The 19,425-nt window shown below is 42.1% G+C and overlaps 1 protein-coding gene across 1 annotated transcript in view; it reads right to left on the bottom strand.

Moving 5' to 3' along the window:
- Positions 1–19,425, bottom strand: part of MSLN (mesothelin) — a 77,910-nt gene that overhangs the window by 22,960 nt on the left and 35,525 nt on the right. The window contains exons 4-10 of the mRNA XM_058157222.1: positions 17,814–18,004; positions 14,452–14,542; positions 9,617–9,728; positions 8,157–8,350; positions 6,037–6,183; positions 4,947–5,077; positions 4,302–4,435 (exon numbers count right to left, since the gene is read on the bottom strand). Coding sequence (XP_058013205.1) covers positions 4,302–4,435; positions 4,947–5,077; positions 6,037–6,183; positions 8,157–8,350; positions 9,617–9,728; positions 14,452–14,542; positions 17,814–18,004 — 1,000 coding nt within the window. The remainder of the gene's footprint in view (positions 1–4,301; positions 4,436–4,946; positions 5,078–6,036; positions 6,184–8,156; positions 8,351–9,616; positions 9,729–14,451; positions 14,543–17,813; positions 18,005–19,425) is intronic.

The raw sequence follows: 19,425 nt of genomic DNA, 5'->3' as shown, positions 1-19,425 counted from the left end.
TAGAGAGTGTGGTTGCATTGCAGCTTCCCCAGTACCTGGATGAAGCTGTCTATCTAGACCCGTTCCAGTCCAGCTTCCGGTCCAGACATAGTACGGAGACAGCTTTGGTTGCGTTGGTAAATGACCTCTGGAGGGCCAGGGATAGGGGTTGTTCCTCTGCCCTGGTCCTATTAGATCTCTCAGCGGCTTTCGATACCATCGACCATGGTATCTTGCTGCACCGGTTGGAGAGTTTGGGAGTGGGAGGCACCGTTTATCGGTGGTTTGCCTCCTATCTCTCCGACCGGTCGCAGACGGTGTTGACAGGGGGGCAGAGGTCGACCGCGAGGCGCCTTACTTGTGGGCTGCCTCAGGGGTTGATTCTTTCACCCTTCCTGTTCAACATCTACATGAAGCCGCTGGGTGAGGTCATTAGTGGTTTCGGGGTGAGTTACCATCTGTACGCTGACGATACGCAGCTGTACTTCTCCACCCCGGACCACCCCAACGAAGCTGTCGAAGTGCTATCCCGGTGTCTGGAAGCTATATGGGTCTGGATGGGGAGAAACAGACTCAAGCTCAATCCCTCCAAGACGGAGTGGCTGTGGATGCCGGCACCCCAGTACAGTCGGCTGCAGCCGCGGCTGACTGTGGGGGGTGAGTTATTGGCCCCAATGGAAAGGGTGCGCAATTTGGGTGTCCTCTTGGATGGGCGGCTGTCGTTTGACGATCATTTGGCGGCCGTCTCCAAGAGAGCCTTTCACCAAGTACGCTTGGTTCGCCAGTTGCGCCCCTTCCTGGACCGGGATGCCTTATGCACGGTCACTCATGCTTCGGTCACTTCCCGTTTGGATTATTGCAATGCTCTCTACATGGGGCTGCCCTTGAAGTGCACCCGGAGGCTGCAGCTAGTCCAGAATGCAGCTGCGCGGGTAATAGTGGGAACAACTCGTTGCTCCCATGTAACACCAATCCTGCGCAGTTTGCACTGGCTTCCTGTGGTCTTTCGGGTGCGCTTTAAGATTCTGGTTACCACCTTTAAAGCGCTCCATGGCTTAGGGCCCGGGTACTTATGGGACCGCCTGCTGTTACCCTATGCCTCCCACCGACCCGTACGCTCACACAGAGAGGGCCTTCTCAGGGTGCCGTCCACCAGACAATGTCGGCTGGCGGCCCCCAGGGGTAGGGCCTTCTCTGTTGGAGCTCCTACGCTTTGGAATGAACTTTCCCCCTGGTTTACATCAAGTGCCTGATCTTCGGACTTTTCTCCGTGAGCTGAAAACGCACCTATTTATTCAAGCGGGACTGGCTTAGAAGTTTTACTAATTTTAACTGGGGCTATTTATATTTTAGTATTTTAAACTGTTTTAAATTCTGGCCATTTTGTAATATGCTTTGTTTTAGTTTTGTTTTAAAGTGTATATTGTTGATTTTTATTTGGCTGTACACCGCCCTGAGTTCTTCGGGAGAAGGGCGGTATAAAAATCGAATAAAATAAAATAAATAAAAATAAATCTGCGGTGATCTTGGAGCCCAGGAAAATAAAATCTGTCACTACCTCCATTTCTTCCCCATCTATCTGCCAGGAATTGAGAGGGCCGGATGCCATGATCTTAGTTTTCTTAATACTGATTTTCAAGCCAACTTTTGCGCTCTCCTCCTTCACGAGGCTTTTTAGTTCCTCTTCACTTTCTGCCATTAGAGTGGTATCATCTGCATATCTGAGGTTGTTGATATTTCTCCCGGTTGTTTCTCCCGGTTGAGGTTGTTGATATTTCTCCCGGCAATCTTAATTCCAACTTTTGATTCATCCAGTCCCGCCTTTCTCATGATGTGCTCTGCATATAAGTTAAATAGGCAGGGTGATAGTATACAGCCTTGCTGGACTCCTTTCCCAATTTTGAACCAATCAGTGGTTCCATGTCCAGTTTTCACTGTTGCTTCTTGACCCGCATACAGGTTTCTCAAGAGACAAATAAGATGGTCTGGTATGCCCATCTCTTTAAGAACTTGCCACAATTTGTTGTGATCCACAATCAAAGGCAATGAAGACATAATCAATGAAGCAGAAGCAGATGTTTTTCTGGAATTCCCTAGCTTTCTCCATGATCCAGCGTATGTTGGCAATTTGATCTCTAGTTCCTCTGCCTCTTTGAAATCCTGTCTGTACTTCTGGTAGTTCTCGATTCACATACTGCTGGAGCCTACTTTGTAGGATTTTAAGCATAACCTTACTAGCATGTGAAATGAGTGCAATGGTGCGATAGTTTGAACATTCTTTGGCATTGCCTTTCTTTGGAATTGGAATGTAAACTGACCTTTTCCAATCCTGTGGCCACTGCTGAGTTTTCCAAATTTGTTGACAAATTGAGCGTAGCACTTTTACTGCATCATCTTTTAAGATATTGAATAGCTCAGCTGGAATACTGTCTCCTCCACTGGTTTTGTTGTTGCTCAGATTTCCTAAGGCCCATTTGACTTCACATTCTAGGATGTCTGGCTCAAGGTCAGTGACCACCCCATCATGGTTATCAGGGATGTTAAGCTCATTCTTGTATAGTTCTTCTGTGTAATTTTGCCACCTCTTCCTAATCTCTTCTGCCTCTGTTAGGTCCCTGCCACTTTGGTCCTTTAACATGCCCATCTTTGCATGAAACGTTCTCTTCATATCTCCAATTTTCTTGAAGAGAGCTCTGGTCCTCCCTATTCTATTGTTTTCTTCTATTTCTTTGCACTGTTCATTTAAGAATGTATTCTTATCTCTTCTAGCTATCCTCTGGAATTCTGCATTCAACTGGGCGTATCTTTGTCTTTCTCCCTTGCCTTTCACTTTCCTTCTTTCCTCAGCTATTTGCAAAGCTTCCTCAGACAGCCATTTTGCTTTCTTGCCTTTCTTTTTCTTTGGGACGGTTTTAGTTGCTACCTCTTGTGCAATGTTGCGAACCTCCGTCCATAGTTCTTCAGGCAGTCTGTCTATCAGATCTAATTCCTATTTGTCACCCCTACTGTATATTCATCAGGGATATGATTTAGTTCATACCTGAGTGGCCTGGGGCTTTTCCCTACTTTCTTCAATTTAAGCCTAAATTTTGCAAGGAGAAGCTCATGATCTGAGCCACAGTCAGCTCCTGGTCTTGTTTTTACTGACTGTATAGAGCTTCTCCATCTTTGGCTGCAGAGCACATAGTCAATCTGATTTCTGTGTTGCCCATCTGGTGATGTCCATGTGTAGAGTCATCTCTTAGGTTGTTGGAAAAGAATGTTTGCTATGACCATCGTATTATCTTGACAGAATTCTATCAGCCTGTGCCCTGCTTCATTTTGTACTCCAAGGCCAAACTTGCCTGTTATTCCGGTTATCTGTTGGATTCCTACTTTAGCATTCCAATCCCCCATGATGATAAGGACATCATTTTTTGGTGTTAATTCTATAAAGTGCTGTAGGGCTTCATAGCCCTATTAAGAGGTCAATTTCAACCTCTTCAGCATCAGTGGTTGGGACATAGACTTGGACTACTGTGATATTGAATGGTTTGCCTTGGATTCGAACTGAGGTCATTCTGTCATTTTGGGGATTGTATCCCAGTATTGCTTTTCCTACTCTTTTATTGATTATGAAGGCTACTCCATTTCTTCTGAGAGATTCTTACCCGCAGTAGTAAACCTGATGGTCATCTGAATTACCTGCAACTAACTTCCTGTAACAAAAATATGCTCTTATTAGGGTCTGTAAAGTATCTGACATTTGTCAAAACCGATTTTCCTGCCTTTTGATCAGAGCCCATATCAGTCTTATGTCTTCCCCTCCTGCCCAGCAGGTATCTCAGATTGGAGATGCTAATATTCACCTTTGATCTGTGTTGAGTTCCACCAGGGGGCCAAGTGGCCAATTGTGAGAATAAAGCTAATGAAAAGGATCCTTTGTAGGGCAATAAAAGAATACACAAACCCAGATTAGGGCTGGGGAATTTTTGGTGGCTGGGGATTGTCATGTGTGTTGGGCTTGGTCTCTGGGTGTTATGTGAATTTCGTTGTATGGCTATACTATGTATATACGTACAATGACAATAAACTTTATATATTAATAGGCCAGAATGGGGGATTTTAACTTACCTTTCTAACTGAATAAAAAGGAGTTACACATTCTCTGAACTGCAGCTCTTCCCTGCATGTCTTTTTGATGTGTTTGAAACATTGACCATTGGTCTTTAGCCTTGATCAAGATTAAATACAGATTCTTATTCAAGTTTCATTTTTGGCTCACTGTGGCTTAAAGGTATTATCAGACCTTCCCCTTCCCCTCGATCAATGTTTCTGCTTACCCAGAAATGGCCTGATCCGTTTATAATATTCATTGTATTCATAGTGACGATCTGAAAAAGCCCTTTTGGCCTTGGGATACAGATGATCCTTGATAGCTGACGAGCAATTGGATGGGTCAAGGAGAGCAGCCATCCTGCCAAGAAAAGGCAAGGTAAGAAAAAGGGAGGGATCCACCTCTCACAATACTTTCTTCTTGTCTCAATTTCACTTCTCCACAAGATTTTCAGAAATAGTGCTTTTAGTAACCTAAGCTGCTGACCGGAAGAACTAGCTGAAAGGAGCAATATCAGATGTTCAGCTTATTTTTGACTTTCTTTGGGATGGGCTCTTCCTTATAGAATAGAATAGAATTTTATTGGCCAAGTGTGATTGGACACACAAGGAATTTGTCTTGGTGCACATGCTCTCAGTGTACATAAAAGAAAAGATACGTTCATCAAGGTACAGCTCTGGCCTCATCAGTAAGATATAGCAATAACAATAGCACTTAGACTTATATATCGCTCCAGAGTGCTTTACAGCCAGCTGGGTGACGTTGGACTAGTCACTTTCAATGCACCTCACCTCACATCTCACAACCCACCTAATAAAGGTGGGATACAAAGAAATATATAAATAAATAGATATTGAAAGAATTCACTCACTCAATGCTCCTTTCAGTTATCTTGTTGAGCTGGTCCTCATTCAGGAGACAGATGTATGGCCCAAGCACATCCAGAAAATCGCTATTAATTTGTGCTCCCGATTCAGTGTAACGCTGAATAACTGCAATTCTCTAAAACAAATAATTCCAGAGTCGAAAGCAAGCCCCCTGCAATCTTATGTTGCTTTAGCTTTCCCAAACATATGCCTTCCAAATGTGCTAAAACAGCCACTTCTAGAATTTGGGAATATACTGGAATGCAACTGTAGGTTGGAAGGAATCACAAGGATCATCTAGTCCAATATTCTCCAAAGTACAGAAAAGGCAGTTAAATCAGCATGGAGAATATTGGACTAGATGATCCTCGTGATTCCTTCCAACCTACAGTTCTATGAATTAGAATGCCCAGAATTCTTAGCCAATGCCTCTGGAACTCAGCACAATAAAGGAAGGCTAGTCCATTGCCTAGAAAATTCTAGGACACCTGAAGTAAAATGACAAGAATATAGCACACTCACAATAGGTGTAAACAAGGGGAGAGAAATGGCCAGGAACTTATAATCTGTTTCTCTTTAAAGAAAATGATGGTTGTTTATAAGTGCTACATTTAGAAGCAAAGAAAAAAAAACCCAGATAGACTGGGTGCATGATAATGTTTCAAGGGTGAAATGCTCCTGGTTCGGACCGGATCACCCGATCCGGTAGCAATGGCAGGTGGTTCAGAGAACCGGTAGCAAAAATCCCTGCCCCCCCCATGCCCAGCTGAGCCATGCGATCATCAGAGGTTTTTTATTTTAGTTTTAAAAGCATTTTTTCTTCGGCCGAAATAAAAATGCTTTTAAAAGACTCCTCTGGTAATCCCAGCTGAGTTGCCTGATCATCAGAGGTTTTTAAAAGCATTTTTAAAAAACATTTTTTTCTGCCAAAGAGGTTGTAGAAAAAATGCTTTTAAAAGTTTAAAAAAATGGTTGCCCATGCTCACCCAGTCACATTACCCCCCCAAGCCACGCCCACAGAACTGATAGTAACAAATTTTATATTTCACCCCTGTAATGTTTATATTAAAAGTCCCATATTATCTTCATAATTACCAGCTCATCACTGGACACAGAATTCAATAAAGCATGAACTGTGCTTGATGAATTGATAGTCCATTGCTTGATGTTCTCTGTATCTATTCGTTTTTTAAGGAGTCCAAGGTTACTGAATACTGCAGGAGGATATCCCTTGGGAAATATCTGTAAGGAGCAAATAACTGTGTAAAAATGCAAGTTAACTTGATATCACCTCTTTGATGCACACATTTATCCAGGAGCTGTTTCTGCTATGGTCTCATTGGGCCTCTGGTGGCGCAATAGGCTAATGCAGCCTGTTATTAACAGCAACTGCTTGCAATATTGCAGGTTCAAGTCCCACCAGGCCCAAGGTTGACTCAGCCTTCCATCCTTTATAAGGTAGGTAAAATGAGGACCCAGATTGTTGGGGGGCAATAAGTTGACTTTGTATATAGTATACAAATGGATGAAGACTATTGCTTGACATAGTGTAAGCCGCCCTGAGTCTTCGGAGAAGGGCGGGATATAAATGCAAAAAAAAAATAATGAAGAGGTTTCTGCAGAAGGATTTCTAGTAGTCATCAGGATATTTATGGGATGGGCATAAAATAAGTCAAGTTGGTAACTATGTCTGCTCAGTGGAAGCCCTGCTCCTGTTAGAATGTGTTGTGATATATATAAAAAGGTTGGAATTTCAATCACACTTGTAACTGCTATTGTCATTTTTCTGACCCACCAAGCACCACAGGTCTCCAATCATCAAGTGTTGCGAGACTGAAAGGCAGAGCTGGCTCTGAGAGAAAGACGCTACTGCATCACTTCCTCATGAGGCCATACTTTGATTCAGCCGATCTGGACAGTTTTAATTGTTCAGAAGGTGCTTTGCCTCCTGCTTCAGAGAGCCTGGAGGATGTGGATTATCTGGACCCTTTTTAGCCAGGATTAAGACCTGGGTGCAGTATGAAGAAGCTTTGATGGCTAGTTAGGGATGGCAGTTGTGTGTTAATCCTAGCTGTCCTTGATCTCTTGCTGCCCTTCAATACTATTGATCATGGCAGCTTTCGGAATTAGGTAAAGGGATTGGAAGTAGAGGACACTGTTTTGTGGTGTCTCTGAGACTTGTTCTGACCAGTGATGGTGGGAAGGGAGTGGTTGAGTCCTAGGCCCCTGTTTTGTGGGATGCCTCAGGACTCTTCTCCCCCACCCATCATACCTTTTTAATATTTTCATAAAGCCACTGGGGTAAGTCATCTATCAGTTTGGGGTTAGGTATCATCAATATGCAGATGCTACTCAGTTATAGATCTCCGTCCCCAGCTGTCCAAGTGAAACTGTTGAGATTCTTTTCCAGTGTTTGAAGACTATGAGGATCTGAATGGGGAAGAAGAGATAAAGGCTCAACTCAGTGGCTATGGACTCTGGGTCCCCCTGATTCAGGAGATGCAGAGTTTCCATTTTGTTTCTCTATGGGTGGGCTGGCACTGTTCTATTAAGACTTAGTCTGCAATCTGAGGGTTCTCCTGGACTCCTGCTTGAAGAGCAGCTGGCAGCTGTGGCCAAGGAGGTCTTTGTACAACTGCACCTTGGGTACCAGTTGCACCCATTCCTGGATGGAGAGGCCTTGCTCACAGTTACTCACGCCTTAGTCACTTCCCAACTGGACTATGTGGGCAGCCCATGAAAACTATCTGGAAGCTTCTATTGGTTCAGAATGTGGCAGCACAAGTAATGCCTTTAAAGTAACCTACATGGCATAAGTTTACTTACATTGCAGATTACTTGAGGCATGGCCTTCTCCCAAGTACATCTGGCATGCTCCAGTTTCCTTCTTTTAATGTTGTCATCTTATGGGATCTTTTCTTTAATCATTCCCCAATATATGGCAGGTCCAAACTTTCCTTGTTTTAGGAAAACCTTGGAGACCTGGCTTCATGAGGGGCCAATTGGACTCTTTTGGTTTTATGGCCATGTTGCTTGGTTGCCATTTAATATTTATATTTTGTATTTGTATTTGTATATGGCTTTTTTTTACTTATATAATTTTTCCTTTCAGTCACATTGTTTAAGTTGGGCAGTTTTTTAAATCTTAACAATAAATAGACGAAGAATAAATAGTTAAGAGTGCTATTTTTAAAAAAAATTGACATGTTTATTACCTCATCGAGTTTGTCCTTGACTGCTGCCAGCTGTTCATCTGTGAAAGGGTAGTCTGAGAATGCACTAATATTGTTCACTAGGTTTTCCTCAGTCAAGCACAATTTTAAGTCCATATGAGTATACCAAACAAGCTCCTCCATCCGGTCATCATTTAATATCTTTTCTGGGATGACTTTATCCTCTGGGCACTCTTCTAAGAGAAAACTCATGCGTTAACCACGGTTACAGAATTTTCAGGTTTCTCCAGATTGCATAAATAGAAGTAGGAAAACCTACACTTTTTTCTAAATATCTTAGCAAATGTTTCTATTGATTATTTATAGTTTATTAAATATAAAATAATATATAAATATAAATATATATTTTTATATAATATAAAAAAAATCCATGGAAAAGAAAATCCAAAGTAGAAATCTTCCCAAAATGGAGTTAAAAAGAGAGAGTGCTAATAGGATGAACTGAGAAGTCCATTCATTTTGAATCTGTAGTAAGGTGTGCTTAAAAAAATTAGGTTGGCAGCCTTATTTAATTTTTGAAAATTACACCACACACCATTTCTCTCACGCAACATATTGCAATATGCTGTTCTGGATTTCAGATGGATGGCAGGTGTGTGCAGTCTGTCTGTGAAACCATAATCTAGTGTTTAAAGCCGGGGATGGTGAGTTCAAGTCCTGCCTCAGCCGTGAAAAACCAGTTGGGTGATCTTGGGTCAGCCCCTCCCCCTTAGCCCAACCCACCCCACGGACTTGTTGTTGTGGGAAAAACAGGAGGAGGAAGCTGTGATGGATATGAGTTATATAACCTTGAGTTATTTATAAAAATAATAAAGGCGGGAAACAATTAAAAAACTTCCTTTTTACGACCTTGTAATTCCTTAATTTGGGGTAGAGTCTAGGTGACTGGATGGACTGGCAGGACACAAACAAGCAAATACTTTTTTTTCTTTTAACACCTATAATTCCTTGCATCGGGGTGGAGTTGGGGCAACTGAATGGAGCTGAGTGAAAGAAAAAGATGACTTCCAGGGCTGACACTGAGTGTTTACTGGCTGGATGCCCTTCCTGATGCAGAGTTTGCAGCAGATATTTTCTCTTTGCACGTGGAGAGAGAAATATCTGCCACTATCTAGGATCGAACTCACAGCCTATTAATTGCAAGGTGACAGCTCCAGCTGTAGGCCACCACACTATTCAAAACAAAAAAAAGCCCTAATAAATCAAAAGAATTCCTCACAATATGAAAATGAGTGCATTTCAGGAGGGTTCACAGGAAAGTTAAAAATGTGGTGGCCGGGACCACATGACTGAAGCCCCACCCTTCACAGCAAAAGGGGTGTGGCTTCTTGTTTTTTCATCTCATCTGCCCCTCCCAGATGCAATCTTATGTCTTCCTTCTGCAGACTCTATGAGAACCGGCTCTGACACCCTATTAGGAAGCAACTCTACATTTTACATACCAATCTCACGCTTTGTCCTGGAGGATTTAAGGCTTTCCCTAATACGGATCAGCTGGTTTTGTGATAGATCAGAAGGGAGAAGGGAGTTTTGTAACCAAGGCATTAAAACGTTCTGCAGAAAGAAAGAACAACACCAGGTGATGGAAAGTGCAAGGTTTGAGAAATCCCATACTAATTATGGTAAACAGAGGCAGGATTTTGCTCCCATTGTCAAGTGCACCTTGGGTGATGTTTGGAATTGAATTCCTGGAATAAAGGAACCGATGCGTTTTCCATCAGCCAAAGTACCTGCGTTTCAACATCTGGTATTTCTATGTCTTACCTGTCAACTCACAGAGCATCCCTGGGCTGCTCTTGAATTTCCATAGGCAGGGGTGGGTGGGAAAATGAACTTCGCAGTCAGTGGCGGGTTGCCCCTGGTTCGCTCCGGTTCTTAGAGCCGGTAGTAAAAATCTTCTGGCGTTCGGAGGACCGGTAGTAATGGCTGGCTAGCCACACCCCTGAACCGGTTCCCCGATCATCAGAGGTTTGGGTTTTTTTACTTTTAAAAGCATCTCTTCTTCAGCCAAAAAAAGGCTTTTAAAAGTTTAAAAAAACCCCTCTGATGATCGCGCGGCTGAGCAGGGATCATCAGAACCCTTTAAAAGTTTTTTTTTTTAAACAACCTCTTCATCCAAAGAAGTTGTTAAAACAAAAGGTTTTAAAAGGCTCCTCTGGTGATCCCAGCTGAGTTAACAGCTTCTGGGCTGCTATTAGGCAACTTCAGCTGCGATTGTCAGAGGAGTCTTTTAAAATCTTTTTCTTCTCTGGCCCACCCAATCCCCCCTCCTCACTTACCTAATTAAAGCTTCTTTTGGGCTGGCAAAGCCATGCTTTACATCAGTTGCATCAGCTAGCAACTGAATCTGCCTGTCTGGAATCCTGCTTTGCTGGCTGAGGAACTCTGGGAATTGAAGTCCACAAACCTGAAAGTTACTAAGCTTGGAGACCCTGATCTAAAAAATATAAATAAAATAAAATAATAAAATAAAATATTTGTGCAGCTTTCTGAGATTTGGTGTGTTTCTGTAGTGTTTCACTCTAACTACACAAACACACAGAATCTCACAAAGCTATATGTGGCATTTTGTGTGTGTGTGTGTGTAAAGTGTGAAAGTTGGTTTTTGAGCTTTTTGTGGCTTTGTGAGGTTCCTGCTTGTTGCAGGGGCCATTTTGAGTGAAGTGTAGCTGCTTTTACATTGTGTGTGAGTCTGTTGTGTTGTGTTGTGTGTGTGTCCCTTCGCAAGGACTTGGAGGCAGCTCCTCTGAGGAAAAGAGGCGGCGGCAAAGCTCTGGCTGTCCCCTGAGAGAAATTGCCCTGTCTCTGCAGCATTGGTCATGTGACTGAATGGGCGTGGCCAACGTGATGTCACTCACAGCAAGGTGCCACCCCACCTTGCCTTGAGTGACTTCAAGTTGGCCCACCAACATGACCACCAAGCCACGCTCACCAAATAAGCCATGCCCACAGAACCGGTAGTAAAAAATTTTGGAATCCACCCCTGTTTGCAGCTGCAGTAAGGAGCTGGTATCTCAGTCAAAACAAAGCACATTCCAACCGATAAGCCGAGGTCATCTCCACAGAAACCCACAGTGGCCAGAGGGAGTGATCCCTACAACCAGTGAAAGTGCTTTGTTGGGGAATGTGACTGATGACACACTTTTTTTTGGGGGGGGGGAAACAGGGTCAGAGCCAAGGCCCAGATTGAGGCAGGGTGAAATCTATTTTTTTTTGCTACCTGTTCTTGGGCGTGGCTTGGTGGGGAGTCATGTGACTGGGTGGGCGTGGCTATGTGACTGGGGGATCAAAAGGCAGAAACTCACTAACAATGTCCTGCTGGAGCAGGGTTGGACTAGATCAGAGGTCTCCAACCTTGGCCACTGTCGTGTCCCACTCCCATTCCAATGGCCGGGTCTGGGAAGTCTGTATCAAGCGTGGCCACGAAGCCTCTGCAGCTTTGCCAAATTCCTTTCAGAGTTCTCAGGGCAGGCAGGAATCCAAGGTGTGACTTCAGCAAGCCAGATGAGACTTTGCTTGACTCAAATTGCTTGACTCAAGCTGGTCTTTTATATAGGCCATGGGGTGTGGCTCCATGACTCAGCACTTATCCAGGCCTGCCCCTCCCTTCCTTTTGCTGACGTCGCCTCTCCATTCTCCGAAAGTGGGGATCCGTCCACTGTGACTTTCCGTCCTCCTGATCTGCTGCCGGCAATTCTAGCATGTGGCTGGCCTCGTGCTCACACGCTGTAGAAGGGAGGTTTGTTTGCTCATTCCTGACAGTCTGTCTGGGCATGGTGCCAGGGCTGGGGGCTGGAGGCATGTTCCTCTTCGTTCCTCTTCGTTATCAGACTCTGACTCAGATAGCAGGAGATGGGAGGGGCCTGGCTGCAGAGAGGAGGGCAGGCAAGGCACAACAGCCACTTTAAGACTTGTGGACTTCAACTCCCAGAGTTCCTCAGTTAGCTTTGCTGGCTGAGGAATTCTGGGAGTTGAAGTCCATAAGACTTAAAGTGACCAAGGTTGGAGACCCCTGGACTAGATGACCTTCAGGTCCCTTCCAGCCCTGGATTATCCTCTGAAGCTGTGTCTAGTGCCAAGTTTGTACTCCTTCCTTCCTTCCTTCCTTCCTTCCTTCCTTCCTTCCTTCCTTCCTTCCTTCCTTCCTTCCTTCCTTCCTTCCTTCCTTTCTTTCTCTCTCTCTCTCTCTCTCAAAAATGCCCCCCCACACACACACCCCGTTTTTCCTCCCAGCCTACCTGAAGCCTGTTAGCCACTGCAAAAAACAGGGAGGGGGGGAAATTCTGTTTTTCCTCCCAGCAGGCTTCAGGCTTCAGGGAGCCTCCTGGGTGGAAAAACGGACTCTCCCCCACCCACGTTTTTTGGCTAGCATCCAGCTAAGCCGCGCAATCATCAGAGGTTTTTTTTTAACTTTTAAAAGCTTTTTTTCAGCAGAAGAAAACATGCTTTAAACAAAAAACTCTGATGATCGCGTGGCTCAGCTGGGGCCGGGGGGCCGGGATTTTTGCTACCAGTTCTCCGAACCACCCACTGCCATTGCTACCGGATCAGGCGATCCGGTCCGAACCTGGAGCATTTCACCCCTGGATTGAGGTTAGAATTGGCGTCACGTGGCCGTGCCGACATGAAGCTCCTAATAAATAACTGGATTTCTTTTTGAAGCCTGGCTTGAGGCTCATGATTTAATTAGGGCATCAGTTGGAATCCTCCACTAAAATAGAGGATTGGCTGCATCAAAATCCAAGGACTTCACAATTTATGGCTTTGAACATTTTGCTTCACTTAATATAGGATTACAATTGGATACAAAACAATATGAGGCCAAGAACATTTCCATTTTTTTTTCTTTAGCCCATGATCTAGAGATTTCTAGCTTAATTTTCTTACTGGATGAAATGTTTTGAAAGTTTATCATTAATGTGAAGATTATTTTTTACTTTGTTGTTGTTTTTTCTGTTAAAGGCTAAGACACTAGTTTGATTATGTTTTGTTGCTTGTGTCTGCAATAGATTGAATTTGAATATGACATGGTCACTCTCCCCCAAAGTTCCTGCAACTTCAATTTCTCTATCATTTCTTCTCTGCTAGTAAGCCTTAGGCCCAGTATAGCTGTCCTCCTACTTCCCTTCTCTTCCTTTTGAATAACAAAGTTGTCAGCTAGATTGGTGAGGAACGTGTTTGATCCCGTATGTTGCAGTTTGTCTCCCATGATGTCAGGGTAGTTAAAGTCCCTCACTACTATTGTGGTATGTTTTCTACATACATTTGTATACTAATTAGCAAAATGTTCATCTGTTTCTTCTGCTTTTAATTCTAATTAAATTTCAATTAAATTACATTTTAATGAAATTTTTAATTAATTTTAAATTAAAATTTAAAATAATTAAAATAATTGAATTTTAATTAGTTACATTTTAATTTTAATTTTAGTATTATTAATTCTGAGATTGTTGGTTTACCATTTGCCAGCCTGTGACAAAGACCTTTCCTTGAAGTTGACATTACAGAGGAATTATTGAGTCTGTCATTTGCACCTCTATAACTGTCTGGTTCGGTTCTGCAACCCAACAAGAAAAACACAGACTTCAGAGGATAATTAGAACTGCAGAAAAAATAATTGCTACCAGCCTGCCTTCCATTGAGGACCTGTATACTGCACGAATCAAGAAGAGGGCCGTGAAAATATTTGCAGATCCCTCGCATCCTGGACATAAACTCCTACCCTCAAAACGACGCTATAGAGCACTACACACCAGAACAACTAGACACAAGAACAGTTTTTTCCCGAAGGCCATCACTTTGCTAAACAAATAATTCCCTCAACACTGTCAGACTATTTACTGAATCTGCACTACTATTAATCGTTTCATAGTTCCCATCACCAATCTCTTTCCACTTACGACTGTATGACTAAAACTTGTTGCTGGCAATCCTTATGATTTATATTGATATATTGACCATCAATTGTGTTGTAAATGTTGTACCTTGATGAACGTATCTTTTCTTTTATGTACACTGAGAGCATATGCACCAAGACAAATTCCTTATGTGTCCAATCACACTTGGCCAATAAAAATTCTATTCTATTCATTAATAGGTTTCTATTGAAAATGGTGCAATTGGAAATGATTCACATTCAAAAGATGATCTGATTTGTGGCTCTGTCATGGATACCTGAAACATACAGATTCTACCTCTAAGCTCATTTGGGTTTTTTGACTTCCTTTCTCCTTGTGGAAAAGCAATCATTCTTCTGTTAGGTTTTTTTCTAACATACCTTAGGAATACTTTGCAGAATACTGGGATCTAGGATTAATATCATTTGATTTAGTTGATCCAGAACAGAAGATGTCCATGTAGAAGGAGGCCTAAGAGAAAAGTGATTTCAACAAGACACTTCTGAATGAAATAGCAAGTTCATTTGGTAGCATTCCCCAAACACATCTAACAAGATTATGAAATGCACCCAGATTGGGCTTGCTGAGGATATTGAACCATATTCTGACTAAGCAGGCTGAATTTGTGCAATACCAAAATAAAAACAGAGAGCCAGTTTGGTGTATAGCAATATTGAAGTATCAAACTAGAGACTGGAGGATGGAAATTCTAATACTGCCTTGAGGCCAAAGTCAGCCGAGTGACCTTGGACCAGTCACTTTCTCTCAGTCCTAGATAGGAGGCAATCAAACAGAGAAATCTCACTGCTGAACTGCATCTTGTTAGAGAGGACCCAATGCTAAAGTCTGTCAAAATTCTTCTGAATCTTGAGCCGTTATCTTTCAAAAGTGTTAGTAATTTCTCCTAGCTTGATGTCATCTGCAAATTTGATGAATCTGATTCTATCTCCTAATTAGATCATTTCTGAAGATGTTGAAGATTACTGGGCCCAAGAGAGAATCTCTCCATACTTCCCTCCATGTAGATATGGCTCCATTAAGGACTAGGGAATGGAGTTGGACAACCAATTATGAGTTCATCCAGTACACTCTATCCCACAGTTTTCTTTCTTACCTAGAAGTAAATTGTAGTCTACTTTGTCAAATGCCTTACTGAATTACAAGTATAGTACCATGTTTCCCTGAAAATAAGACAGGGTCCCTCCATTCCCACGGGCTATGTGTGTAGAACGCAAGTGCCCCCAAAGCACCAAGCTGTGTGAGTGTCTGTCCCCCCAGCCCTCCCAGGCCTCACCACATCAATTTGAGCGAAGCTAGTGAGCACCAGGTCCTTGAGAATTTCCTGGATCCATTTTTCCCTTATTGAAGATTTGTATCACATCAACTCTTTTCCAGTCCTCTGGTAGTTCTCCAGTACTACAAGAGCTCTGAGAGATTACACTTGGTGGCTCTGAGATTACATCTGTCAGCTCCTTCAGAGCGCTGGGATGGAAACTATCCAGTCCAGGTGATTTGCACTCATCCATGGTGGATAGGTATTCTCTTACCATGTCCCTTGCCTATTTTGACTTGTGTACCTGTTCTATCTCCCTTGGTGCTGCTTTTTATAGTTTGGGCTATTTCTTCCTTTTGGATAAAAACAGATGTAAATGTTGTGGTCCACCAGCAGCCTGCAGAGCTGGCAGTGGTGTTGGACAGTGAGGAGGCTGGGGAGGACAATCCTGGTGTCAGGGAAGGCCCAGATGAGGGCTCTGCGTCAGAGGCAGAGATGGGGCCAGGGCCATCTGGGAGTGATGCACGGACTCCGGAGCCTCCAGAGGCAGAGAGGCAGAGGAACAGGAGGAGCCCATTCCTAGTGCACGCATGCAAAGAGCTGCCAGAAGACAAGAGCAGCTAAAGCAAAAAGGACAACTCGGGAGTAAGGCCAGGAGATGATTGGCCTCTCCCATAGGGCTTAAAAGAGCAGCAAAGAACCGTTGGGTTCTTTGTGGAAAAGCAGTGTTGCTACAATTGTTTTGAACTTTCTGGGGTTCTTGCCAAGAAAAGCCTTTGGCAGGGTGCCAAAGAAGACAAAGATTGGTGATAAGGCCAAAGGACTTTTTATAAAAGACTTGTTTTGGAATTAATTTGGACTAAGCTGAGAATGAAGTAATTCTCAGCTGTTCTAATAAAATATATTTGTTTAGGACTGATTGTGTCTGGTAATCATTACTTGGGCCTAGGTCACAACAGTAAAGAAGGAATTAAGCAGTTCTGCTTTTTCCCTGTGTATCTTCTTGCCTACTTCCATTAGTGGACCTATTGCTTCCTTGACTTTCTTCTTGTTCCTTACATATTGAAAGAAATTTGTGTGGGGGGGTATTGTTATTTTTGGCATTAATTGCCAGTTTTAGCTCATTTTGGGCTTTGGCTTTTGTGATTCTCTCCCTGCAGATTCTAAAGATTGCAATGGCAAACTGCTTCTGAACAAACTAATGTAGTAAATGTAGGGACTTGTTCAGGCAGTCTCCAAGAATGAGACCTGGGGTGAAATCCAGCAGGTTGTAACAGGTTCTGGAGAACCGGTAGCGGAAATTTTTAGTAGTTCGGAGAACTGGCAAATATTACCTCTGGCTGGCCCCAGAGTGGTGTGGGAATGGAGATTTTGCAATATCCTTCCCCTGCCACGCCTACCAAGCCACGCCCACAGAACCAGTAGGGAAAAATTTTGGGTTTCACCCCTGAATCAAACACGATTGAAAGGAAGTTTAACAGAATTGCTAAATAGGTTAGCATTAACTAACTTAAATATATTTGACTTATTTATTTATTAAATTTATATTCTATCTTTTTTCTTTGATTTCAATATGCTTTACATAACGATCCCATATATTTTGTGCAGATGCAACCACAAGGTTTTTATTTCACCTGATCAAGGATGATTGGCATTTTCAGGAGAGCTTTTATTTATAGAATATTACTATTATAGGGATTTAAAAGTACTAAATACTAAGATATTGTAGAAGAATAGTTGTACAGAATATTTATACAGGATGATTTGATGTTAAATGAAACATTTACTATGCTTCATTTACTACAGTATGCCACACAGTTTACATCTGAAAATCTGCAATTTCCATCATGTCACCAAAAAATGGCAGCATCTATTCAACCTTAGCTAAGAATTTTAAAAAGGTGCCTCTGTTAGGCTTAGGTGTCCTTGAATAGAAAGCCACAGGGAAATCTTCAGTTGGCTTTAAGCCAGCTAAAAGTTGAAAAAATGTGGCATAGTAAGACAATGCAAAGTAGCAACAAAGCAACAGAATGTGTTCACCCAGCCACCTGAGCATCTTTTTTGAAAAATACTAAATATTAAAACTTCAAGATTCATCATTTTGTGTAGAGCATAGAAATTTAGAGTTCAAGGGCAACCTCTGGCATTTCCAGGCAGTGCCAAACAAAGACTTGGGCAAAACACCCAAACATTTTCCAAGCAAAACTGTGTGTCTGGGGCCAGGCCTCTTAGAGAGACACAAAAGCTAAGAGGTGAGAGGTAAGAACACCAAAGAAGGAAGGAAATAACCTACTGGAACTTTTGGTGTGCAAACATAGCTTTTGTAACTTTGGACCACACTGACAAAGCAACTGTATAGTTTACATTCACATACACACACAAAACGGAGGCTTAATTCCAAGGCCAGCCAAAAAAGGTAACGAATAATCTCTTTTCAGAAAATTGCCCCAAAGTAAAAACTGGTCCTACCCAAATGTAGTATTTCCACCGCTGAAGATTTGCTGAATTGCTTTAATTTGATCTGGAGTCAAGTGCTGGCACTGACTTAATTGCTTTAGCAATTTTACTCCAGTTGCTGCAATAGAATCTCCTGACATCTCACAGACCGAGTGGTTTGAAATTCTGGCCTCTTCTTTGCTGATCACAAGGCCAGATGTATTCTAAAATTTTTTTTTACCAAAAATTAAGTAGAAAATAAAACATGGACAATAATTAAATAAAGCAATTTCAAATTAATTAATTAATTCAGTTAATTCAATTTCCTAGAAGAATAATGTAGGTATTATTTTGAGATGGTGAAAAAAAATTAATTTAATAGTTAATAGATCTGAGCAACTGTTTGAAGTAAGACCAAGTTTTACAGTAATCATAAATACACAACTGTTTAAAAATATTCTTCCATTTTCTGTCTCATCAATTAAATTGTTCCTCATTAGTAATAGTTGGCTAATATCAAATAAATTTTAGCTGATTAATCTATCAATTAAATTTTTCAGGCTTAGAAATGCACAGTCATGGGTGTAAGGAGGGACCAACCAATCTTTTTGAGCCAGTTTCTGGCCTATCTAGACTATTGAGAGCATGTAGCAGCTGCTCTCATGGAATGGCTGTCATTTTGTGTATGGCCAATTAAAACACCAGAAAGAAAACATTTGGATTGTTCACTTTTGCTTTTATTTAGGGGAAGCGGTAAAAAGACCCTGTGTCCCCATACCCATCTCTCCTCGATCTCACAAGTGAGGAGGACCCAATTTGGACACTTAGAATGCCACAGAAATCCCTGGGTTGCCTCTCCTCACTCACGAATAAAACATGCAGGGCTCTCAGAAGAATCTCACATGTAAAATAGAGAGGACATGGTGCTATCTATGGTAGTTAGAAATGCACAGAACCATGGTTCCTCAGAAGATGTATGAATGAGAAAGAGTGGCAAAACCTGGGGGTGGAATTAAAAGAGAGATCAGCCTGGAATCCTTATGTAGATACAAGTAGACCCACTCACTCCCTTGAATTTCTGTTGACCCTTATCTAACTCCTAACAAATGCTGTTACTTGAGACTATTCCTGTACATAGGCATGAGTAACAATAAATCAGTTTAATTGGACTTTCACGTGTGGACTTAATATTTTGCTTCTGATGGAAGAGATGTATTTCTAAGAAAGACTATTCTTTGAGCGGGAGACTACCAAGAACTCTAGTTCTGAGGATAAAGTGAGAAATTGAAAACACATCCCTGAAGAAAACAGTGACAAGGGCAAGCCAATTCTGGAACGTTGTCAAAAAAAATGTGTGGAATAGGAACCTAGTAGGTAGCTGCCCTGATCCACCTTGGCTAATCTAGAAAGCTAAGCAGTGTCAGATCCTCAGTAATATTTGGAAGGAAGACTAGTGTAATAGTCAGGACAAGGAAACTTAAAAATATCCCAGAAGAAACCAGATCATAGCATGAAAACATGGACAAGCCTAATTCTGTTTAATCACAGGGAGATTTTCCTAATAACAAATTATTATTATTTAGTAATCTTTAAAGTTCATGGAACCTAAATTGTTTTATTATTCTACAAATAATGAATAGTGATG

The sequence above is a fragment of the Ahaetulla prasina genome, chromosome 14, assembly GCF_028640845.1.
Source record: "Ahaetulla prasina isolate Xishuangbanna chromosome 14, ASM2864084v1, whole genome shotgun sequence".
NCBI classification, from domain to species: Eukaryota; Metazoa; Chordata; class Lepidosauria; order Squamata; family Colubridae; genus Ahaetulla; species Ahaetulla prasina.
This window is presented reverse-complemented; position numbering and strand designations above follow the sequence as displayed.